Consider the following 20,867-nt stretch of genomic DNA (forward strand, 5'->3'; position numbering starts at 1 on the left):
ATTAACAAAGTCATAATGAAGTTTTACTTGCAGAGTTTCATTTGTATGCATCCATCCTAAAACTCAAAACCAGAGTCCCAAAGTCTTACGTGGAGAGAATCGCTTCAGATGGATTATTAGGCTACGGGCTGAATACCAAAAACCATCTGCAACACTGTCATGTTGAACAGGAGATTCAAAGTCTCCTTCCAAGGCCAATACCAGATGTCAGAAATGAATTACAAGCTACGCTTAGGAAGTCCTACTTCAAACTTCAAGCCAGCACACTCAGGAGTCAGAGAAAGCAACAGCATTTTAGCTTTAGAAGAGCACAGATCATCATATTTACAATATATATTTAAAAAAATGCAGAAACTCTGGTTCTGTGTTCTTAATTTTGAAACAATCCTCAAGTAATCACATGCTTAATATGCATCGGTCATCCCAGTGCTATGCCCCATCAATTAAATTGCAAACTGCAATTGCTACCTACCAGATTCCCCTGTGTAGCGGATATTCTGGAACTCTGCATAGAAAACTGCTTTCTCAAGCATTCCCAGGAAGATAACAGCACCAATCCAGAACTGAATCCTCAGGAGATCCCGCCAGTAACAGGCTGACCACGCGAGCCATAGAACCCCGAAGAATACGTACACGATACACATCACCATGAAAAACTATTACAAAAAAAGAAGCAAAAAAAAACCCAGAAAAATAATTTCCTTGTTTCCATTCCACAGCTGTAAGACAGCTCTAGTTTCTCCCCAGGCACAGCAACCTTTGAAGCTTTTATATACAAAAGTGACTAGAAATAAGCATTGCTTCATTTGTCTTCTCTGGATTCTTTTACAGTGACAGTCTAATTTCTCACTGCCAACAAAGGGAATCAGAGTAATTGAATTTCTGAGCAATTCCTCTCTTGAAGAGCAGTCTGCCAATGCATTCAAAAGCAATTTTTCTAAGGAAGATATCAAGGCTACTAGCTTTCAAAAACTCAGGTTTCAAAAGCTGAGGCAAACCATCAAGTACTAGAAACTCTGCCCCTTCTCACATATTATTCTGTTACTAACTTTACCACACATTTATTTACAGAGAACTTTTTCTGGACCTGCCACATAGGGATATTCACACTAGTGAATTACATGTCAGCAGAGCTGCTGGAGGCTTTTCACTTCTGTCAGGCTCTCCTATTTACAGGCCACTTCTGCCAATACAATGAGGCTAGAGCCCTTACTTGTTATTGATCCCCAGCTAAATATTTGTGTAGTGTAGAGAGTAAGTTCTTTTATTTTCTTAGCCTCCTGGATAGAGGCAACCAGTAACCAAGTCAACAACTCCTTTGAATTAAAAGGGGATTAGCTCTTTGTAGTTCAGTTATGCTTTCACTGTTAGGCAGTATTAAGGACCTCCTTGTGGGGCGTAAGACAGCTGGTGGAGGAAGATTAAGCTGTAAAAGAACAAAGAAAGCAGTGACAAATGAAAGGGTTGCTGTAATCAAAAGAATAAAATAGCAAATTTTCCAAGATAAGAGCCAAGGTGAAAAACAGCATCCGTAAACCTGTTGAGTTTAGAGCTAGTGGTTCCAGAAGTTATCAGCATCACAAACTGACAGGCATAAAGTCAAACAGAGAAGGACAACATTAGTGGCACATGCAAACATCTGAAATCATATCTTTTCCCTACCCTGTATTTAGTACAAAAACAAACCAGAACAAAACCAAACATAACCCAAAACCCACAAACAAACAAAAAACACCAAACCCCAACATCCACCCCTCTCCTCCACCCCCAAAAAAATACCACCATCAAACCAGTCAACAAAAAAGAAAACCAACACTTCAAAACCCAACCTTTACTAAATTTGTTTTCCTGAGACACTGGCTTTGTGTTTCCTGAAGATTGGAAGGAGTATTTCACTGAGATTCAAATCAACTGACAACTTTATAGGTCAAAGAAAAGGTGTTTTACTTACAATCATCAGAGGATAATCTGCAAGTGAGAGATACTCATATGGCCCCTTCAGTTCTACTGTCACTGTGAAAAGATAACCAAATTGAATAAGAATCAAAAGAAGGAAGCCAGGATCAAGTGCTTAACTGATCTTTACTCAAGCACAAAGAAATTCCAGATCTTCACATAGCTTTTAAACCTAGCTTGCACTTTAATCAAAAAAGGTAAGACTCATAACACACTCTGCTAAAAGCATGTAATTAAAATTACACACTCTATTACCAAGTAACTCATGGCAGTACTTAAAAGTAATTTGTGCTGGAGATTCACATGTAACAGGAAAGTTCAGAAACACACATAACTTTTTAAGGGGATTTTCAAACTTTAGAAAAGTTTCAATAGATTATCGATGCACTGTTAGATATACTATAATTTCAAGGTGACAGTTATGATCTTTGTATTCTATATGATTTGAGCTTATTAATATAAATCACTGTGTTGGTCTGGACATTTCTGAAATGCACCAAGCCTCAAAATGGAACTGCTTGGGATTCTTCTTTACATCCATTACTGAACTGCCAGACCAACAGCCTTAGCATCTTCAAGACACTAACAATCACCTATTTTCTTAGGATAAAAAAGACTTCTTGTAGGTAGTACTTACATCTATGTGAAGTGAGAGATAGTATCTTATGAAAATGAACCATACAGTATGTATTAAAAGTACCTTAGACTATACTGAGACTGGTATACATAAAAATGGCATATTATTTTACCTTACTGTATAAACAGCTATCTTACTTGTAATGGGATTATTTTGATACGAGGAAGGTGTTGGGTTTGCTGTTCTTCTATCTTTAGTAGTAGAATCCTTCACAGTTGTAATTCCAATTTGCACAATAAATATATACGGCCCATCTCGCCATGTTTTGATAACAGCATTCATTGCCTGAAAATAAAATGTCTACATGTAGACAGTGCATAGCCAAAAAGACAAAAAAGAAGTAGACTTGCCATACACAGGCGATATCTTCAATGTAAAAATAAAGTTCATCTCTTCCTAGCCCTAAAACTTGTTAATAGATATTTGATATGTGAATTTTAAATCTATTTATTAGACATAATACTTAAGATTTAGTTGTCTGAATCCAGAAGAATCCTCAAAGGCCTGGGAGGTGATCAGTGCTTATTTGCAAATTCAATACTAGCTAACTGCAAGAGTCAACTCAAAGGTAATGCAAAAGCTACAAAGAATTCCGCAATGCATCCCTATTCCTTACTTTCAGTCTAGAAACATTAGGAAATCCCAGAGATACTTCTTTCCTCCTGAAATCAATTGTTTGTCAACAGCACAGCTACATGTAACTCAACTTCCCAGTGAAGGCTGATTTTCATAGTTTAAGACAGAAGAGGTAGCTGAGAAGTAAAAAAATTTCCATAGTAGTAATTTCCTGTGGAAACTACTACTGCCCCTGCAACAGCTCTCATACCTATAAGACTCAAACCCTGCCAACAAACAGAGAGGAAGCTTGCTCAGATAAATACTTGCACCATAAAACAAATCAGATTTCTTTGAGTTCCAGCATACAAAACTGTTAATTCCACAGCTGAAGAAGTTCTGGCCATCTCAGAAACTGCAATACTTACCAAAAGCATTAAGGTTAAAACTAAGACTATCTACATGTACGCCACTCACGTGACTGCTGCAGAACTACCACAAAGACTTTTTATAAAGGTCTCTCCAAGAGAATTTCAGCATTAAGAGCATGCATTTCTTTTAAGAAACTTACTGACTACAAGACCTAAAACCAACAGAATTTTATGTATCAAAAAAGTTTATGCTGATATTGACTGAAATTAAAAGAATTAACTAAAAACACAGTAAACTTAAAAGGGATATTTTTTATACACCAGCTTTGCCTTTAAAATATCTCAATCTTTTGCTGCATTGATTCCTTATTTCACAATTGCACATACAGCTATTTATGTTTTACCTTTAAGGTAATTGGCCCTGTTAAGTACACAGGGAGTTAAATACATTTTCTTTGTTGGCATCCAGGACGCTCAACTTGAAATTATTTTGACAATTATTCCTGGTGAAAGCTTGAACATAATATATAATAAAAGTACTAATATATTTGAAAATCAAAAGTAATCACTGAACTTGTTAGGTACAGTGTTTTAAACTCTGACTAGTTAAAGATGAAACCAAATGCAATCTCTAAGTATTAGTCAACACTTAAAACAGATCATATCAATGATTAAAGTATGATGAAAAAAGAAATTTATTTTTTAATTTATGCCATCAGTTTGAACAGTATGAGTTCTGTATTTCATATATAGAAGCAGCAGTTACTCTGGAAAAACAGAAGACAGAGTAACTGAAACAAAGTGCTACCTAGTTTCAAGCTAAAAAAAATATCTAGGTGTCAAAACACCACCATCCTTGTAGATGCTACCAGTAATTTCTTATAAAAACAAATATAAATTTAAAACAAAACAAATTAAGACTGCTGGATTCCAAGCCGTGTTTAAACTCAATATACGTACAGTTTTATCTGCTGCTGTTGTGTGATTTCCTCCACTCTCCTTCTTATCTTTTAAGCCCTTAAAGAAAAACAGAGAAATGGATAAATCAATATGCCAAACCTATCTCTTCAATGCCTATGCTCACTCATGAGAAAAAGAAAAAAAAACCCAAACCATAACATCAACAAAACCCACAAAACAACCCCCTTACCTCTTGTTTCTCAGGTGAGAGAGGCTCTGGATGAACAAATTCTTTATAGAAAATCTGCAAGATAAGAAAGGTACAGCATTTATAGGCACTTTATATTAACATGACATTACCAGAACAGCTTCCAGTAAACTTTATTATAAGGAAAGAGTCTCTGAACAGCTGTATTAGAGAGTTTTAATTTTTTCTGAATCAAACAACTGTCCATTTGTGGAGGGAATCTTGAATACTTAGATTAATATTTTGTCATTTGAGAGTTGTCTGATGGGGAGGGGGCAGCAACAGATGTCTATTTTTGGGACTGCAGCCACAGACATGACAGCAGTGAAGTTATTTTATTTTCTAAATATTAATCTGTTGGCTATCTCCATTAGTAGATGAAGTCAACACAGAAACAGGATTTGGAGATTTCTGCCTTAGTCTGTGCAAAAAAGGTTCATAGGTGAGTGGGTGCCTATTAGAGATCCAGACTTTGCCAACTCTCCTAAACTATGGAGACCTGAAATCTAATGAAACTGCTGTACCACAAGAAAAAAGCCAAACAATCAAAAGAAGACATTTCTGTGAAACTTCAGAAATTTCTATGAGAGGAATATCTTGTTGAAATTTCAGTAGGCTTTTCAAAGGAATCAGAGGAAAAGTCACTTAAAGACTTAAGACCCCAGTTTCACCAACCTGAACATTCACTTAAGATGCCCGAGTTCACATTACACAGCTAAACCCACAAGATCTCTTCTATAAAACCAAGTAAAAGTAGAAGTCATATTTCTTATATTATTAAACACAAAAAGCAGGCAGCATACAGATTATTTTGAAAAACCTGTCAAGCCATCTTTGCATACCAAAGGCATTACAAACATGCAAACAGATTACTAAAAACCCTTTTCAAGTAATCTTCAGGCATGTCTGTCTGTCTTAAAAAAAAACAAACAGAAAACCCACAACACTAGGTTCAATTGTTATGAGACACTTCCCAGTATTTTCTATCCACAACCCTTTGTCTAAATCAGAAATGGCTGAATACAGATTCAACACTGCACAATTTGCCTTGTATCCTTATGTACACCATTAAAGAAAGACAGCAATGCTATATTGATATTGTCATTAGTATGATTGCACAGCTTCACCTGGTGATATACAGCTGGTGAAGAGCCTATGCTTGCACATTACTTCCCTATGCTGTTCTGCATTGTCTTCTCTCTTCCATTTCATTTGTTTCAAACATGTTTTAGCACTACTTACTTTTAATTTTTAGCCTGCTGTCAGTGCTTAAGTAACCCATTTCCCAACACATTTTCATTTCCTTTATTATAAATGACCATTATCTGAGCAAAAAACACCAGTCCTTTACTGACCTGAATTTAGTGGGAGTTTCATTCTGCCACCAGAGATTCACACTTCTACTCAACTAGCAGTAGCTTATGTAAGTGAAACCAATTCAGAACACAGAACCACAAACAAAAAAATAGCACTGAACTTTACAGTGGGTTTTCCCCGGATGCCATGGTGGGCCAGATGTTGAATAGCAAGCCAGAAGTAAAGCAGAATTAAGAAATCATCATTGCAGTTTGGCCATCATAAACAGACAAAAAAACCAAGTACCTTCCAACATACATGGATACGTACATAGGATGCTAACACATAACAGGAATTATCACCTTCTCTGTATATTGTATGAGAGAACAGAGCAAACTGAAGTTTCTATCCATACCTGAGGCCTGAAGAGCTCAGAGCAATTTGGAAAGAGGAGAGAAGCCGTGGCATAGTACCCTGACCAACCCGGATGCTCTTCAGATGTAGCCCCAAAATAGTAGTCTGCCTGTTCATCCTGCCAAACACAGAACAGAACTTAGGTTAGCATCCAATATATCGAATGGTTTATCTCACTAGGCAGCTGCAAGACCTAGAGAGCACCATACCTTCCCTCTGCACACACTCTTGAGCAGAATTTAATAGCATAAATGCCATCAACCACACAAGGCTATTCTGACTCAAAAAAAAAAAAAAAGAAAAAGGAGGCAAAACCAGGCTTTGAGTAAGAATTAATACCTAATTTAAAAAAAAAAAATAAATCACAGTATTCCTGCAGTGGAGGTGCAGCAGCCAGCATAAACTTCAGTCTACACAAACAAACTCTACATTACCATATTGAAGGATTAAAGATTTCAGTACTGTTGGGTGAGTAGTTGTAACTATCATAATTAATATTTTAAGTAAACATGGAAAAGGTTTTACACAGTATAAACCACAGTTGCGTTCTACCACGTTTGACAGAAACACTATACATTTTTTATAAATTGCTAATACTTGCAATGTGCATCCATGAAGAATAGAATTTAGACTAAACATGAAAATAGTAAATGTTTTCTGTCATTAAGCATTGTTGTAAATATTACCATCTGCCATAAACTCACACAATTCAGTATAGAGTCTATGCACCTACTTAAGCTCCTGAGTTTAGAAGAATTCTGACAAACATTTCCACCTTACCCAAAACCCAGAAAAGTCAGTAATTCCAGCAAGCTGTAGATCAGTTCCTTTCCATTCCATTCCTAATGATCCAGGAAGTTCTTATCTTCCAATGGAGGAGTGTGTCTTTTAGGCCCAAAGAGCAATGAGGATGCAAGTGAGACATCTCCATCCCCCTCAGTCCCAGATCTGGTGGAATTCTTACCCCAAAGTTGAAGACTTCATTGTAGCAGTCAGAATATCTTAAGTACCAAGTAACATTGTAACTTTGGGAGGGATCACAAGCTTTTTCATCCCCTTCAACTAAAAAACAAAAACAAAACAAAGAAAACCCACAACAGATAAGCGCATGTAAGGCAACATGTAAGGCACCCTTCTACCCACCATGCTTTTCCTCCCATTTTGTGCCAAACTACCATAATTATATTTATTTTACACACAAAACTGAAAGCAAACAATAGAAAAACATTTCCCCTCAAGTAATCCATTATTGTTCGGTGAAAGAAAGAAGCATGTGGAAAACAGAATTCCATTGCAACATTATGCAATTCTGCTAAAGAACTGGAGATCTTTTGGGAGCTTTTTGTTCTCAAGACAATCGGGGATATTTCAGCAACTGCAAATACCAAACAAGAGAAAAGCAGTGACTCCCGGTGATTACAATACACAAAAGGATTTCCCTTTCAAAGATACATGGGACACACAGCAGATAGAGCTAGGAACAGGTTAATATGAAGAGCAATTTGAATAGACAATATACTAATACCATCACCACGAAAACAAATAAAAGATTTTGCAATTCAACAGCCACCACCCCAGATCCCAAAAGACAAACGAGCCATCTATACAGTAGCTCACACGGTCAAAGCTGCACTGCCACCTAAAACAGCAAAAACACAACTTTCAGCTTTGATTTCTTAGAGAACAACATGCATGAGAAGCAAAACACAAGACTTTCCCCCTCCCACCCCTAATCAGGAAAGATCATGTGATTTTTGTGTTTCAAATCTCATCTGAAACTAAATCCTGATCAATAGAATTTGATATTAAGATATTAAGAAGGTAAGCTTTACCTGTAAACAAAATGAGCAGTGATTATTCAGAATCTTGGAAGAGCCATTTAGATGTTTGGGTTTTGCCAGTCAACAGGTGACAAAACCCTTTGAGTTGACAGCGTGTTTCTAATGGCTAAGTCCCCACACCTTCACAGGCAACAGTCATCTCAGACTAGACACCCACAAATTTGTTACATGTATGAGCTTTTAATGAAAGTTTCCACATTGACCACTGCAGGTAAAAAAATGCAATTAGAAAAAAAGGCCCTGCCATGGGGTCTTAATTGACTAATCACACTTTAAACCACATGACTACTAAAGCAAGTACATGTAGAGCTAAAAACTCAATAACTAAGCCTCTAATACCAAAGATTTGGCGGGGGGGAGGGGGGAAGATGGAAATGCAATCATTGAAAAATAAGAGTTTCCTCATAACACCTTCTAGTAAGCATGAAAACAAGGCATACATTCTTCATGTAGCCCTGGATGCTCCAGAGGGCACAACAAAGAAACTAAGAGGCAACACAAGCACTGCCCTGACACGGGTAGATTGCAAATTCTTAGAAGCCAAAGGCTCTTCTGATAAAGTTGATCTCAAAAAAGTGCTACCAAAAAATGGGAGGGATTCAAAAACACCTTTTAAATACCTTTTTACCTATAAAAATAAATAAGATTATTGAAACTATGTTCAGCAGTAACGTATACTAAAGGTAAAACAGGCCATGACTTGAACAATCCGCCAGTATCTGCAAACATCAAAATTACAGAAACCTTGAAAAGGAAGTACTCTAAAAAACAGAAAAGGCATCCATGGCATTTATTGAATTCAGCAACATGGAAATCTACGTTCCTTAGCTTTCAAACAAAACCAGCAACACTCCTCAAATGCAGTCTTTGTACTCATTTACAGAGAGCAGGATTTCTACCATGATCCTAGACAGGAAACCAGATGCCTTCTAGAATAGCACTTAAGTAAACGAGTAGGTAAAAATAAATTCATTACTGACAATATGAAACACCAGTGGCCATCTTCCTAGTCCGAGGCAGAAAGCATGAGACACTGATACACCACACACACAAAAAAAAAAATCAAGGCAAGGAAAGAAAAAGGAGGAGGAGATGCAGGTGCTCATCAAAAACATGAAAAACCCTGAGCAATCATGTTTGGCAGGAAGGGTCATATTGTCCACACAAACACTACAGAGCAGATGGAAAAGGCAATAGACAGCAAGCAGGAGAGACCAGCTTCCAGAGAGACACAAGCAGAAAAGAAACAAGATGTAAAGTTGAAGCTTCCCAGTAGCAGATGCAGTTTAAGTATCACCTAGGCTGAGAAACTGAAATTAAGTTCCTAGTCTTTGTTCCTTCCTCTTTCAGTGATTCATTATCTAAATTCATGTAAATCTTTTAATCACACTGGTATGTAAAACAGGTGTCTTCACTGAAGAATTTTAAGGCTTAATGCCTGTTTAAAGGCTGACAGCACAGTGTAGTTAAAGTCCACATCAGAAGCTAGGAGGTTGAATTCTTACTGCCAAATCTGCCACAAACCTCTCTTATAAGAAAGAAATTTTATTTTCCCTGTGCCTTAATTCCTTCCTCCTCTTGATTATTTCAGGTGTACACCTCAAGATTAGACTTACCACACACTTCACTGTGGGGACCCACATCTTAGTTGTCATGTTAGTACAAGTACACTATTTCTATTAAACTTTAGACAAGAATGCCTAACACCTACCAAAGCTCCAAATGTCCTTTCAGACATCCCCCTCCTTTCCCCCAAGCATCAGATTTCTACATTTTGATCCTGCAGCTGCACACTTGGCAATTGTCTTGCTGCAAGCTGTGAAACTCAGCATTTAAGCTACACTTGACAAGTGGGAAAACCTTAACCTTGACCTGAGGGACCTTCACTAACAACCACTTAAATACTAGCCTATTTCATTCATGTGAGTTTAACAAACTCCCTTCAAAACACTGTCCCAAGAAGGGCATGTATCCAAAATTAAACCAGAAAATCAGTAAGTTAAGTACTAAACATAACAGAGCACAGCAATATAGAATTTCATCAAGAAGCATCAGCTAGTCTGCATGATACCTTAATTTTCTCAGTTAAAAAGAAAAAAAAAGAGCACTATCACTGTATCACTGCAGCAACTAAGCCTTGAAGTGACAAAGACACAGGTCCCACTAATTGTCTATAAAGTGACTTTTATTTCCTGGTTTGACAGAAGTGCAGAAAGGCATTCGCAGACACTCTAACTGTATAACTACCCAATTAGCAGCTGGGGATCAAACAGCTCCCCCACCACCACAGTAGGAATTGGTGCAAACAACCCCTTAAAGTGCTCAAAGAGCACGGGAAAGATGATTTCAAGCTTTTCTAAATCACCTAGTCACTTCCACAAGTCACCTACATCATCTAGTTGCTATCTAAATGCTGTCCTCATGTTCACAGATAAGAGGGTATTTTACAGAAACTCTCCTTTGGGCAGTAATCTACATAAGCCATAGCCCTGGCCATATCAGCAACAAGCAATAAACAGAAAAAAATCAAACAGGAAGGCTGCAAACATGTTTGCTCTGTGGCACACACACTGTCATCAGGAGAAAACAGCTCTCAATAGCTCTGCCATAGCGTGCAACAACATTCCTCTACCGCTCCCAGAAGTGCCCAACTAAAAAGAAATGGCCTTAAAAAGCACTGCCTCCTGCACACTGGCATCAGTCACCCTGCAATACAAATAGCCCCTGTCCCAAACACCACCAGATCTCCCAGGTGGAGGAATTTCTTATATCTTAAATAAGGAAAGCACACCTTACAATATGGCTCAGTGCATCCGACACCTGATTACCTGCTATCCAAAATAAAGCGATGCTCCCATTGCCCACCTTGCCCTCTCCACAGAGGGCCTGAACAGAACCACTTGTTTCTGCTACAGCCTAAACAGATCACAACTAGGAAGCTTCAAGGCTGTTAACACACCCAGACATATCAGAGCTATGGCTTTCATCCAGTGCTAGATTAACTGTCACTGCAACCAGTACAGTTAAACACAGTGTTTTAAGTCACAAATGTTAAATGGGGTGGGTGGGTGGGTGTTTGTGTGTGTGTGTAAACAGCAGAAAGAGCAGGTTAATTCCTTGTAACCACTTACATCTCAGGAAAATGGTGGTGTTGCTGAAGAGAATCTTCCCAAAGTTAAACTTCTTCCCCTGCAAAGCCACAAAAAAGGAAAAGATATTAGTGGGCTTAATGTCACCCAGCTTAAGCAAACATAACCTTCCACTCAGACTTTTAAGTCAATACAGCAATGAAAGTGAATGTGAAATCAGGAACCAGCCTTACTAGATTTTCCAGTCATGCTTCGCCACCCTTTCAACCTACTCTTAAAGATGGCTTGAGAGGCTTGAAGCCCCTTTTTGTTCTGCAAAACCGAATCAACTTCATTTCCATTTGTTGAAATGATTAGCATTTTCTTGCTGATGAGAATGTCTGGACTATCCGACCAAAAAAAAAAATTGTACTAAGAATCAACACAAGTGCTCACCGTGACCCTTTAATTTTGTTCCTGAACCTCAACAGCCTCACAGAAAACATACGTTGCTCCCTCCCACAGCCTGGTGAAGGCAGGTTTAATGAGGCAAAACAGCTTATCTCCACACAACTTTAAAGACACGGGGTAGAAGAGGAGTGCTAGCAATCCCTTCGCCTTCCCAGAGGCCCGCACGTCCCTCGGTACAGTCTTCCAGGGGCCCGAGTTTCCCGACGGCAGGGGCCGCGGGGGATCCTCCCCCCCGCACGGGCCCCACCGAGGCCGGGCCCCGGCCGGGGAGGCGGCCTCCCTCCCCGCAGACCCCACAGGGACCACGCTCCCCCGCCGCCCATCAAAGCTATGTCCCGCAGAACTCTCCTCTCTCCCGTGGCAGCCGCCGACCCGCCGAAGGGGGCTCAGGCCGGGCAGAGGGGCCCGGTGGCGGGGCAGGAGGCGCCCCGCGGCCCTCGCGGCAACCCCCAGGTGCGGGCAGGCCCCTCACAGGGGCGGTCCGGGCGGGGACAGGCCGCAGCCCTCCCACGGCGTTTCCCCCCGCTCCCCGCCTCGCCGCGGAGGCCGAGCAGAGCAGGAGCAGCCTCCCACCCCCACCACAGGCAGCTAGCCCGGCGGCTGCGTGGCCGGGAACCCCCAGCGCGGCGGCCCGGCCACCCTCCCCACACTCACCAGGAGCACCGGGAGCCGCCATTTGGAGCGCTGCCCGGCGCCCACCGCGCCCGCCAGCAGCAGCACCGCCAGCAGCCGGAGCAGGACGGCCTCAGACCGCTGCCGCCCTCCGAAACGCGGCGCCGCCGCCATCCCGTCGCACAGAGGCCGCCGCCGCCTTGGCCGCGCCTCTTCCGCTCCCTGCGTGGGGGAGACGCGGCTGCCGTGGGCCGGCGGGAGGGGCGCGGGGGGCGGAGCCGCGCCCTGGCCGGTCCTGGGTTGTCACCGCACCGGCTGCCGATCGCTTGCTTCCCCGGGGACAGAGCGCCAGGCCGGGGCCTCCGGCACCTGCGGCCGGCGAGGCGAGGCCGTGCCGGGAGAGACCGCCCCGCTCCCCCGGCTGCCGCCCCTCTCTCTGGGGAGCCCCGGGCCCTGCTGCCATGGAGGCGGTCACGCCGGGGGAAGCCAGGTAACGCTGTCCGGTAGCGGTTCCTTGGGATCCCGGTGTTGCCGGTGTGGGGACAGGCGTGAGGCGGCCGTGAGGGTGTTTCCCCGCCGCCCTTGCCCGGGTAGAGCCTTCCCGCGTACCGGGCCGCGGAGGGGAGCCGGTTTCACAACGCGCAGGGCAGTGCGGGTGCAGGCCGCACCCCGGGGAGGTTAGTCCGGTTGCAGGGTGTTAAATGTGGCGACGGAGTCCCACAGACCTGGTGCAAAAACCCGAAGGCAAAAATGGGAAGGATTAAGTTGCCTAAATATAAGGTTACTGTGAGGTCTCTAATAATAATCCGGGTCTACTAATATTTAGCTCACAGTAATTGTGACCGAGTCTTCATGGCTGCCATCTGCATTCTATATGTTGCATATGTATAATTATTAAGTGTTTTGTAAGCATTGGATCTTTGCCAGTACTAATACCTTACTCTTTTCCATGTGTGTCTGAACTCAGCATGTTGTCGGGAGTATTTTGATGATATATGCTACTGGCAGCCCGTTTTTTTTTTCAGGCAAGCCAAAAATTTACTGCTAATAGATCTAAAAGTTACCTCAGGCCTAGAGATAGCGTCAGCAGCACCATCAGAAGCCTCCCTCCCTCCCTCATCGGTCCCACTGCAGGTAGAAGAGAAGGGTGCAGGGTTTCTTCTCTGCCCGTCTTGCCCCTTTCTCCATTCTTATTACTGGAACATAATATTTGACTATAAGGACTGCAGAGAGAGATCTGGGTTCAAAATGCAAAGCCCCAAGAATTCACTCATGCTGAAATTCAACTCTGTTAGTCATGGATTCAATTGTTTGCCAAAATTATCAAAGTTTAAAAGGAAATGGTTTAGCATGGAACTGTGCAAGAAATTCTTCCGATATCCAAACACAGTAGTTTGAAGTCCAACACATTTTTATATCAACACAGTAATCTCTTTAATCCTCACCCCTCTTGAGGAGAACACCCATCATCTGATCAGTCAGCAGGTGTTTGGTGAACACATTTAACCATTTTCTGTATCTGCTCTTTCTAGTGTCCAAGATGAGGCTGTGGGAAAAAGCACCTTTAAAGAATGCAACCAGATTGCTTTTTACAGGTAAAGAAAAGAATTGTAGTGAGGTTTTGTTTTGTTGTTTTTTTTTTAAACTAGTAATATTAAAAGATACAGAAAGTAGTTACACATCGATTTTTAATCGTAGAAAGTCTGCTGCTTTCAGGATTTGTCTTTCAAAGTGAGTGTTCCACTCACCTGTCAGCAAGCAATAATAAGCATATTTTAAAAGGTGGAATCTTACGTACAAAACCCCTTCTGTTAAAATTAAAAGAGTCAGTCCTCTCACCTGACAAAGCCCCAGCAATATTTTAACTGTAGGTACGCTCAGACACAGGTTGTTTTCTTGATATGGATATTTCTTGAATATCCATAGTTCAAAACAACAGAATTCTCAATAGAAACCATTAGTATGTGACAATATCATAAATGATTACAGTCCTGTTGAACAAATACCGTGGCCAGAATTCAGCATCAAATCTAAATTCTAGCTCATTAGTCTCTTAAAGCTAATCTTAAGCTAAGTGATCCTTCTCATCCAATTTCTGAGATACCTCTCCGGCTTTTTTTCCTCCCATCCTCTATCGTCTTCTATCCAGGGCTGCCTGGATGAAAGGAATGGTTGCCCAGTGTTATACCAATTAGCCACTGACATACTGGGTTACAGTTTCACATATTCATTTCTGTTCTGCAGGAAATTATGTTCAGAAAACCCCAAATAACATTTTGACAGTGGGAGCAGGACTCCTTCCTCTTTCTGCACCAGCCCTTTCTAGCCTGTTGCTATTTTAACCTAACACATCTAATTTCTCAGCAGCAGGTTGCCACACATTGGCAAGCATCAGATCCTGTCTTTGTTATGCTTTTAAAAGAAATCCTTTTATCTGATTGCTCGCATTTGTGCAATATCTGCTTGCAAGGAAACAAAGCCAGTTTACTACTGAAGGAACTTCCCTTTAAGGTAGCCTTCAAGACACTTACCTTCAAGTAGTTCATAAAACCTGGGTTCAGCAAGGCACATTCAACAAACAGTTGAAAGAGCCTGTTTCAGGGTCTCTGTCCTAAAAACATCGTTAGCACCAAAAGCTGTAGTCAAAACTCAGTAGTCAGCAGGCTTGTTGAAAAACTATTTCCTCAATGTGTGTTCAGGAGGTTACAAATTACAAGCATAGACTGTTTCATCACCACAGACTGTAGAAGCTATTCACTATGGGGTTGCAGACCAAGCAGGGGTATATGATAGAAAATGAAAAACAGATTATTCAGATGAAATTTCTGGGGTCATGGAAAGAAGAATGTAACCGGACAACTGAGAATTTAGCTGGACACTTGAATTAAGACTATGATTGTTTAAAAAAAACCCTGTAGCGTGGTGATGGGTGACCAAAACCCTCTAACATCTCAGTCATAAATATGTATGTGTGCTCAGAACTACGTTCCTTCCTTTTCTCATTGACTTGAAGCACTGATAATAATTGTATTTGAAAAAATTCAAGACATAATTATTAATTAGGCATTTCTAACAATATTATATCCCTCTGTGTAGTGTAAGCCACAGTCTTACAAAGTCTCCCACAACAATTAGGGAGACCAAAAATAATTTTCTGTCTTGACAGGCGTCAGAAACTTCTACGTCCTGGAAAGTCGTTGTATCGAGCATTGTTGGATTCGGTCATGTTAAGTGATGAGAATGTCAAATTCCAAATTATTCATGAGGAGAATAAGGTGAGATCCCACCTAGCGTAAGAGAGTGCTTACAGAAAGAGCAGTGAATATTATCAACCAGTCTGATAATATTTGCAGGTTTTGAGATTCTTCGATGGTGGATAATTAAGATATGATGCAAAGTATCGGCCTAAAGATGTCCTTACCAGTCAGTATTTATTTGACAACTTGAGACTGCACAAGGAGAACAGATGTTTTAAGGAACTTAAAAAAATCTTTAATGACTTGTTGAAAAATCTGAATAGAACTCTTCTTAGCTGAAAAAAATGTTTTTAATTCAGAGTTTTCCCCACAGTTCCAAAATAATAAATTATTTTTCTGTAATGGAGTAAGAAGACCTATGTTCCAGCACCCCCTAACCATTTCTTTGTATTCCTGTGTTTGCTCAAAGGCAGTTTTTTGGGAAAAAGAAGTCGTCTTTGCATTTAAGAAGGCAGCCAGGAAGAGGGGGTGTCTCCTGTTTCTCTAATCTAACAGCATAGCAGCTAGCACATTCACTCAGGGAAGAGGCAACCTAACCTGTCCTCAGATTATGGGAGTTAGGAACTACATCTCTCTTCCATGCTCTAAGCATCACACTATGTAGGTAGTCTGCACAAATGTATTTTCTGCCTCTCTTGTTAATCCTGACCTTCTTTGCAGTCAGCACAGAAAAAAAACCCCATTTTTTTGTCTAGATTTTAAGGTAGAGTGAAGGCTGAAGGCACTGTGGCTTCCTAGACTATTCAGGGGTTTATACAAAGATGGCATAATGTAAAATATTTCCTGGGAAGCAGGATCTGGAACTCCAAATGAATCTTTTTTCTCTTGCTTACTCTCCCTCTGGTCTTACGGCTCTTTCATTCTTTCATGCCTTTGAAGAGAGCAGGGCTGACTGGCATCCAGGTAGCGGGAAAAGATACCAGGCCAAAATTCTTCAGCCAGTTTTGCATCTCATGGGAAGAGAGATCAAGAAAGGAAAAAACAGAAGAAAATCTGACTTGTGGTGTAGGGATCTTCCATGGAAGAAAAATGAGTAATTTTGTATGAGCTAAAACAGAGTGACTTCCCAGTTCCCTGAACTGTAAAATAGCAAGTTACAGTGGGTGGAGCAGTATTATGCGTTTTCTTTAGGCATCTTTCTGACACAGTTCATCACTATCAGCACCGCTGTGAATACTAGTGAGCACAGAGCGCTGATGTTTTTGCAAAAAACCCACATCTCAGTAGTATCCCACTCTTACATTGACAGCACAGTAGTGAAATTGTCCAAACTTCGACATTTGTGTATGCCACCCGTTTTCCATGCTGCTTGTGGGGAGAGCTGCAAAATGCTGGACGTCAAGAGTCATGTCTAGACGTGCTTGACGTGCTAGACTTGAAGATAAAGAGTTGCTTCTTCAAAGAGGAGAAGTAGAGTTAGCTGGTGTAAATTCAGATGGATGATGATTGTTACTCAGCAATGCTAAAGAACGTTAAGTCAGAAAGCAGGCATGGTTTTTTCCAGACAGTAGGTGGTGATGTTGAGTTGAAAAGTAAGTTGGTATTTGTTATCACTACCAGTTTATCTGTTTGTTTGCTCCCAGGTTCTTCTACAAGTAGAAATTTGTGAAATAGAAGGCAATATTTTCAGGCTTAAAATTGACGAGGCAGCTCCTCTCAGAGCAAGATACAAAGTTCCTGATGTTCTTATAAAGGAACCTACCACCCAGAGGTAAGTGATGGGAAGATGGTTTAGCACCTTAGTAACTTATACAGCTTCATTTGCAAGAGTGTTTTCCCTTCTCATTTGCACGACACTACAGTTGTCTCTCTACAATACAAAGTTGTTACAGGAAGAGAAAATAAAAATGCACGCGGTTAATTTACTTTCAAAAATTCATGTTAAATACATAGGAAAAGGTTTTTATTATATACATCAGAATATATACTTCAGAAACTTGAGGCTGTTTGACCCAGTCAGAAGATAGCCTACCTGTTATGATGCATCGTTTTACCTAAGGCATTACTTGCTATTGTGAAACGAATAGCATGCCTGGTTGACATGGGGCGGGCAGTGGACATTGTCTGCCTGGGCTTCTCCAAGGCCTTTGATATGGTCCCCCACAGTCTCCTCCTGGAGAAATTGATGTGTTATGGCCTAGACAAGTGGTCTGTGCAGTGGGTGGGAAACTGGCTGACAGGCAGCACCCAAAGGGTGGTGGTAAATAGCTCTTTCTCAAACTGGCAACGTGTCACTAGTGGAGTCCCCCAGGGATCGATATTGAGCCAAATGTCATTCAATATCTTTATAAGATCTGGATAACGGGATCAAGTGTAGCCTGATTAAGTTTGCTGATGACACCAAGTTGAGCGGGGAAGTAGACACTCCAGAAGGGAGAGCTGCTCTGCAGGGAGATCTGGATAGGCTGGAAGAGTGGGCCAGCAAGAACCTTATGAAGTTCAACAAGGAGAATTGTAAGGTCACACACCTGGGAAAACATAATCTAAGAGTGCAGCTCAGACTGGGATCCACCTGGCTGGAGAGCAGCTCTGTGGAAAGGGACCTGGGGGTCCTGGTGGACACGAAGCTCAACATGAGCGAACAGTGGCTGCTGCAGCCAAGAAGGCCAACAGGATGCTGGGTTGCATCCAAAAGGGCATCGCCAGCAGAGAGAAAGAAGTCATTATCCCGCTCTACTCAGCGCTGGTCAGGCCACACCTGGAGTGCTGTGTGCAGTTCTGGTCCCCGCTATACAAAAAGGATGTGGCCAGGCTGGAAGGGGTCCAGAGAAGGGCCACCAAGATGATCAGAGGACTGGGAAGCTGCCATACGAGGGTAGGCTGGGAGAGCTGGGTTTGTTCAGCCTTGAGAAAAGGAGGCTCAGAGGGGATCTCATCCCCATGTACCAGTACTTAAGGGGCAGCTACAGAGAAGATGGAGACTCCCTTTTTACACGGAGTCACATGGAGAGGGCAAGGGGAAATGGACACAGGTTGCTCTTGGGGAGATTCCGACTGGACACCAGAGGGAAATTTTTCACAGTGAGGACAGTCACCATTGGAATAATCTCCCCAGGAAAGGGGTTGACTCGGCCACACTGGACACCTTCAGGAGTCGGCTGGACAGGGTGCTGGGCCATCTTGTCTGGGCTGTGCTCTTCCTAGAAAGGTTGGACTAGATGATCCCTGAGGTCCCTTCCAACCTGGGATTCTGTGATTCTGTGAATGCAAACTCTGGATAGTTTTCATGGCAGTTCTGTAGCCACCTGTTGCACTGTTCAGTGAACCCTGAACACAGCATGTATTTCTGGGGTTCTTTGCTGCAACATTGACCTTGAGGTTTTATAATGTATGTGGATATTCTCAGCCCATCTTTTGTTTCAAGTTATTATTTAATTACAGTAGATTTCATGTGCTGCTGATTGATATAGTGCTGTTGTTGCTTTTCATTTGCCAGACTCTCTTTATCCCAGAAGGAGGCAGGTATTTTGGTGGTGTTGAGCGTTAATGAGGACTACAAACTTCAAGTCACAGCAAATCCCTTCCAGATTGAGGTACAGTCCAAGGGTGAGACTGTTCTGAGCATGAATTCCAATGGATTGTTATATTTTGAGCACCTACAACCACCTCCCAGTGATAGGTACAGTATCTGTCTACCACATTGTAGTATGTATTGATTGTGCTCTAGCTGAAGATAAAAAATTCTGTGGAATTGCAATTTCTATGATAGAAGCTTTTATGCATTGAAATCTGTCTTCTCCTTTACTTCATACCAGTAAGTACAATGGTGAAAATTTAACAAAGAAATTCTAGGTCATTTAGCTGCAGACTGTTTTAATCCCTTACAGCAGCCATGCACAAAATGCTGTCATCAGCTAATGGCCAATTCTGTAAAGCACTGAAGTATCCTGTTACCCTTGTCTTTCTTGGGAATGAGTGATGGTAATATGATGAGGTTATTAGTTTTGTCTCCTTTTATGACTAAACTTACTCTATAGGTAAGTTTGATTCACCATATAAGCTCTTGAAGTAAGTTTTGTTCAACTTACAATGTGCCATATAGCTGCAAGATTTTACAGGTCAATCCTACTGCAAAGTGCTGAAAGGGTGAGAAACCACAGTGCAGGACATGTCATGACTAGGAAAAGAGCATAGCAAGCGACTCTCCTAGAGACCATTATTTCAAAAATTATAATTAATAGAGAGCCCTTAATGGAGAACAACAAAGAAGTGAGGATCTTCCGGGCAGGTAAAACACTGACACAGATAGGAATAAATGTGAAAGGCCAGGGGTCAACCTAACTCAAATATGGGGTGAAGGTTATTTTAAGACACTGAATATTAAAATTATTTGCCAATTAGAGCTCTCAACAATGACATGAATTTTTCAGAATAGTCAGAATGTATAAGGCAATACATAAGGCTGTATGAATTTTCTCTTTGAAATCCTTCCTTATGTTAACAATAAACTGATTATTTCTATGTGTTTGTTTCACTAGAAAACCTACAGCAGAAAATGAGGAGGCAGCAAGTGATTACTCTAAGGTAACCCACGCTTACTCCAATTCCAGCATGAATATTTTCTAGAAAAGATAATTGATTAATGGGAATCACATGTGCATGATTTCTTCTCATACTATGTGTACAAACATAGCCTAAACCCTTTCCAGTGAAATTCAAAAAGGACCTGTTATTTCATATTGAGATATTTTGTAAATTCATAGTTGAATAAAGGTTTATGTGTTTTACCAGGGCTGTAGAAGGCATCAGTCAGGTAGATCTGGCTCAAAAATATTTTTCCATGGCCTTTTTATATAGATTTTCTTTCTTTTTTGTTCTCTCATTTGGTTTGGAGTAGATGTGTAAAAGGGATTTTTATGGTGATATTTGGTCATTTTCAAATTCCCTGTTCATTGCAAAGAGAATTTCAAAACAACAAGACCTGTTTTATAACAGTCCAAAAAATATGCCTCTGCATACATTCATGCTTAATACAGAAGTAAGATTCTCTCTGAAAAGAGACCAGGTCCTGGCAGTGCATAAAGGCACATACCAGTTTTCTCGGGAGGCTGAGTTATGCCCATGATATAATTTTAGCCTCCTGCAGAGCAGGTGGCTGCTTACTCCACCGTCCTGTTATAAATGGCAGGAGATATGCTTCTTCAGCATGCTTGTGTCTGAACTCTGGGTTCTGCCAGGGAGTGTGCATGCTTTGGGGGAGTCACGCAGCTGCAAGAGGCCACATCCACTTCTGGGGTTAATG

General features: G+C 41.2%; 2 protein-coding genes across 6 annotated transcripts in view; one reads left to right on the forward strand and one right to left on the reverse strand.

Annotated features, from left to right (window-relative positions):
* TMEM87A (transmembrane protein 87A) overlaps nucleotides 1-20,867 on the reverse strand; it is a 33,896-nt gene that overhangs the window by 11,699 nt on the left and 1,330 nt on the right. For 4 of the 5 annotated variants that reach the window (XM_075105668.1, XM_075105667.1, XM_075105666.1 and 1 more), the window contains exons 1-9: nucleotides 12,411-12,544; nucleotides 11,349-11,406; nucleotides 7,341-7,438; nucleotides 6,378-6,494; nucleotides 4,670-4,723; nucleotides 4,480-4,536; nucleotides 2,731-2,878; nucleotides 1,952-2,013; nucleotides 473-656 (exon numbers count right to left, since the gene is read on the reverse strand). In XM_075105668.1, coding sequence (XP_074961769.1) covers nucleotides 473-656; nucleotides 1,952-2,013; nucleotides 2,731-2,878; nucleotides 4,480-4,536; nucleotides 4,670-4,723; nucleotides 6,378-6,494; nucleotides 7,341-7,438; nucleotides 11,349-11,406; nucleotides 12,411-12,542 — 910 coding nt within the window. In that variant the 5' untranslated portion in view covers nucleotides 12,543-12,544. Of the gene's footprint in view, nucleotides 1-472; nucleotides 657-1,951; nucleotides 2,014-2,730; nucleotides 2,879-4,479; nucleotides 4,537-4,669; nucleotides 4,724-6,377; nucleotides 6,495-7,340; nucleotides 7,439-11,348; nucleotides 11,407-12,410; nucleotides 12,545-20,867 lie in introns of those variants that run through there. The other variant, XM_075105669.1, reaches the window with a different exon arrangement.
* Nucleotides 12,671-20,867, forward strand: part of GANC (glucosidase alpha, neutral C) — a 29,778-nt gene continuing 21,581 nt past the window's right edge. The window contains exons 1-6 of the mRNA XM_075105657.1: nucleotides 12,671-12,858; nucleotides 13,901-13,963; nucleotides 15,535-15,643; nucleotides 17,209-17,336; nucleotides 19,062-19,244; nucleotides 20,104-20,149. Coding sequence (XP_074961758.1) covers nucleotides 12,830-12,858; nucleotides 13,901-13,963; nucleotides 15,535-15,643; nucleotides 17,209-17,336; nucleotides 19,062-19,244; nucleotides 20,104-20,149 — 558 coding nt within the window. The 5' untranslated portion in view covers nucleotides 12,671-12,829. The remainder of the gene's footprint in view (nucleotides 12,859-13,900; nucleotides 13,964-15,534; nucleotides 15,644-17,208; nucleotides 17,337-19,061; nucleotides 19,245-20,103; nucleotides 20,150-20,867) is intronic.

The sequence above is a fragment of the Phalacrocorax aristotelis genome, chromosome 10 (assembly GCF_949628215.1).
Source record: "Phalacrocorax aristotelis chromosome 10, bGulAri2.1, whole genome shotgun sequence".
NCBI classification, from domain to species: domain Eukaryota; kingdom Metazoa; phylum Chordata; class Aves; order Suliformes; family Phalacrocoracidae; genus Phalacrocorax; species Phalacrocorax aristotelis.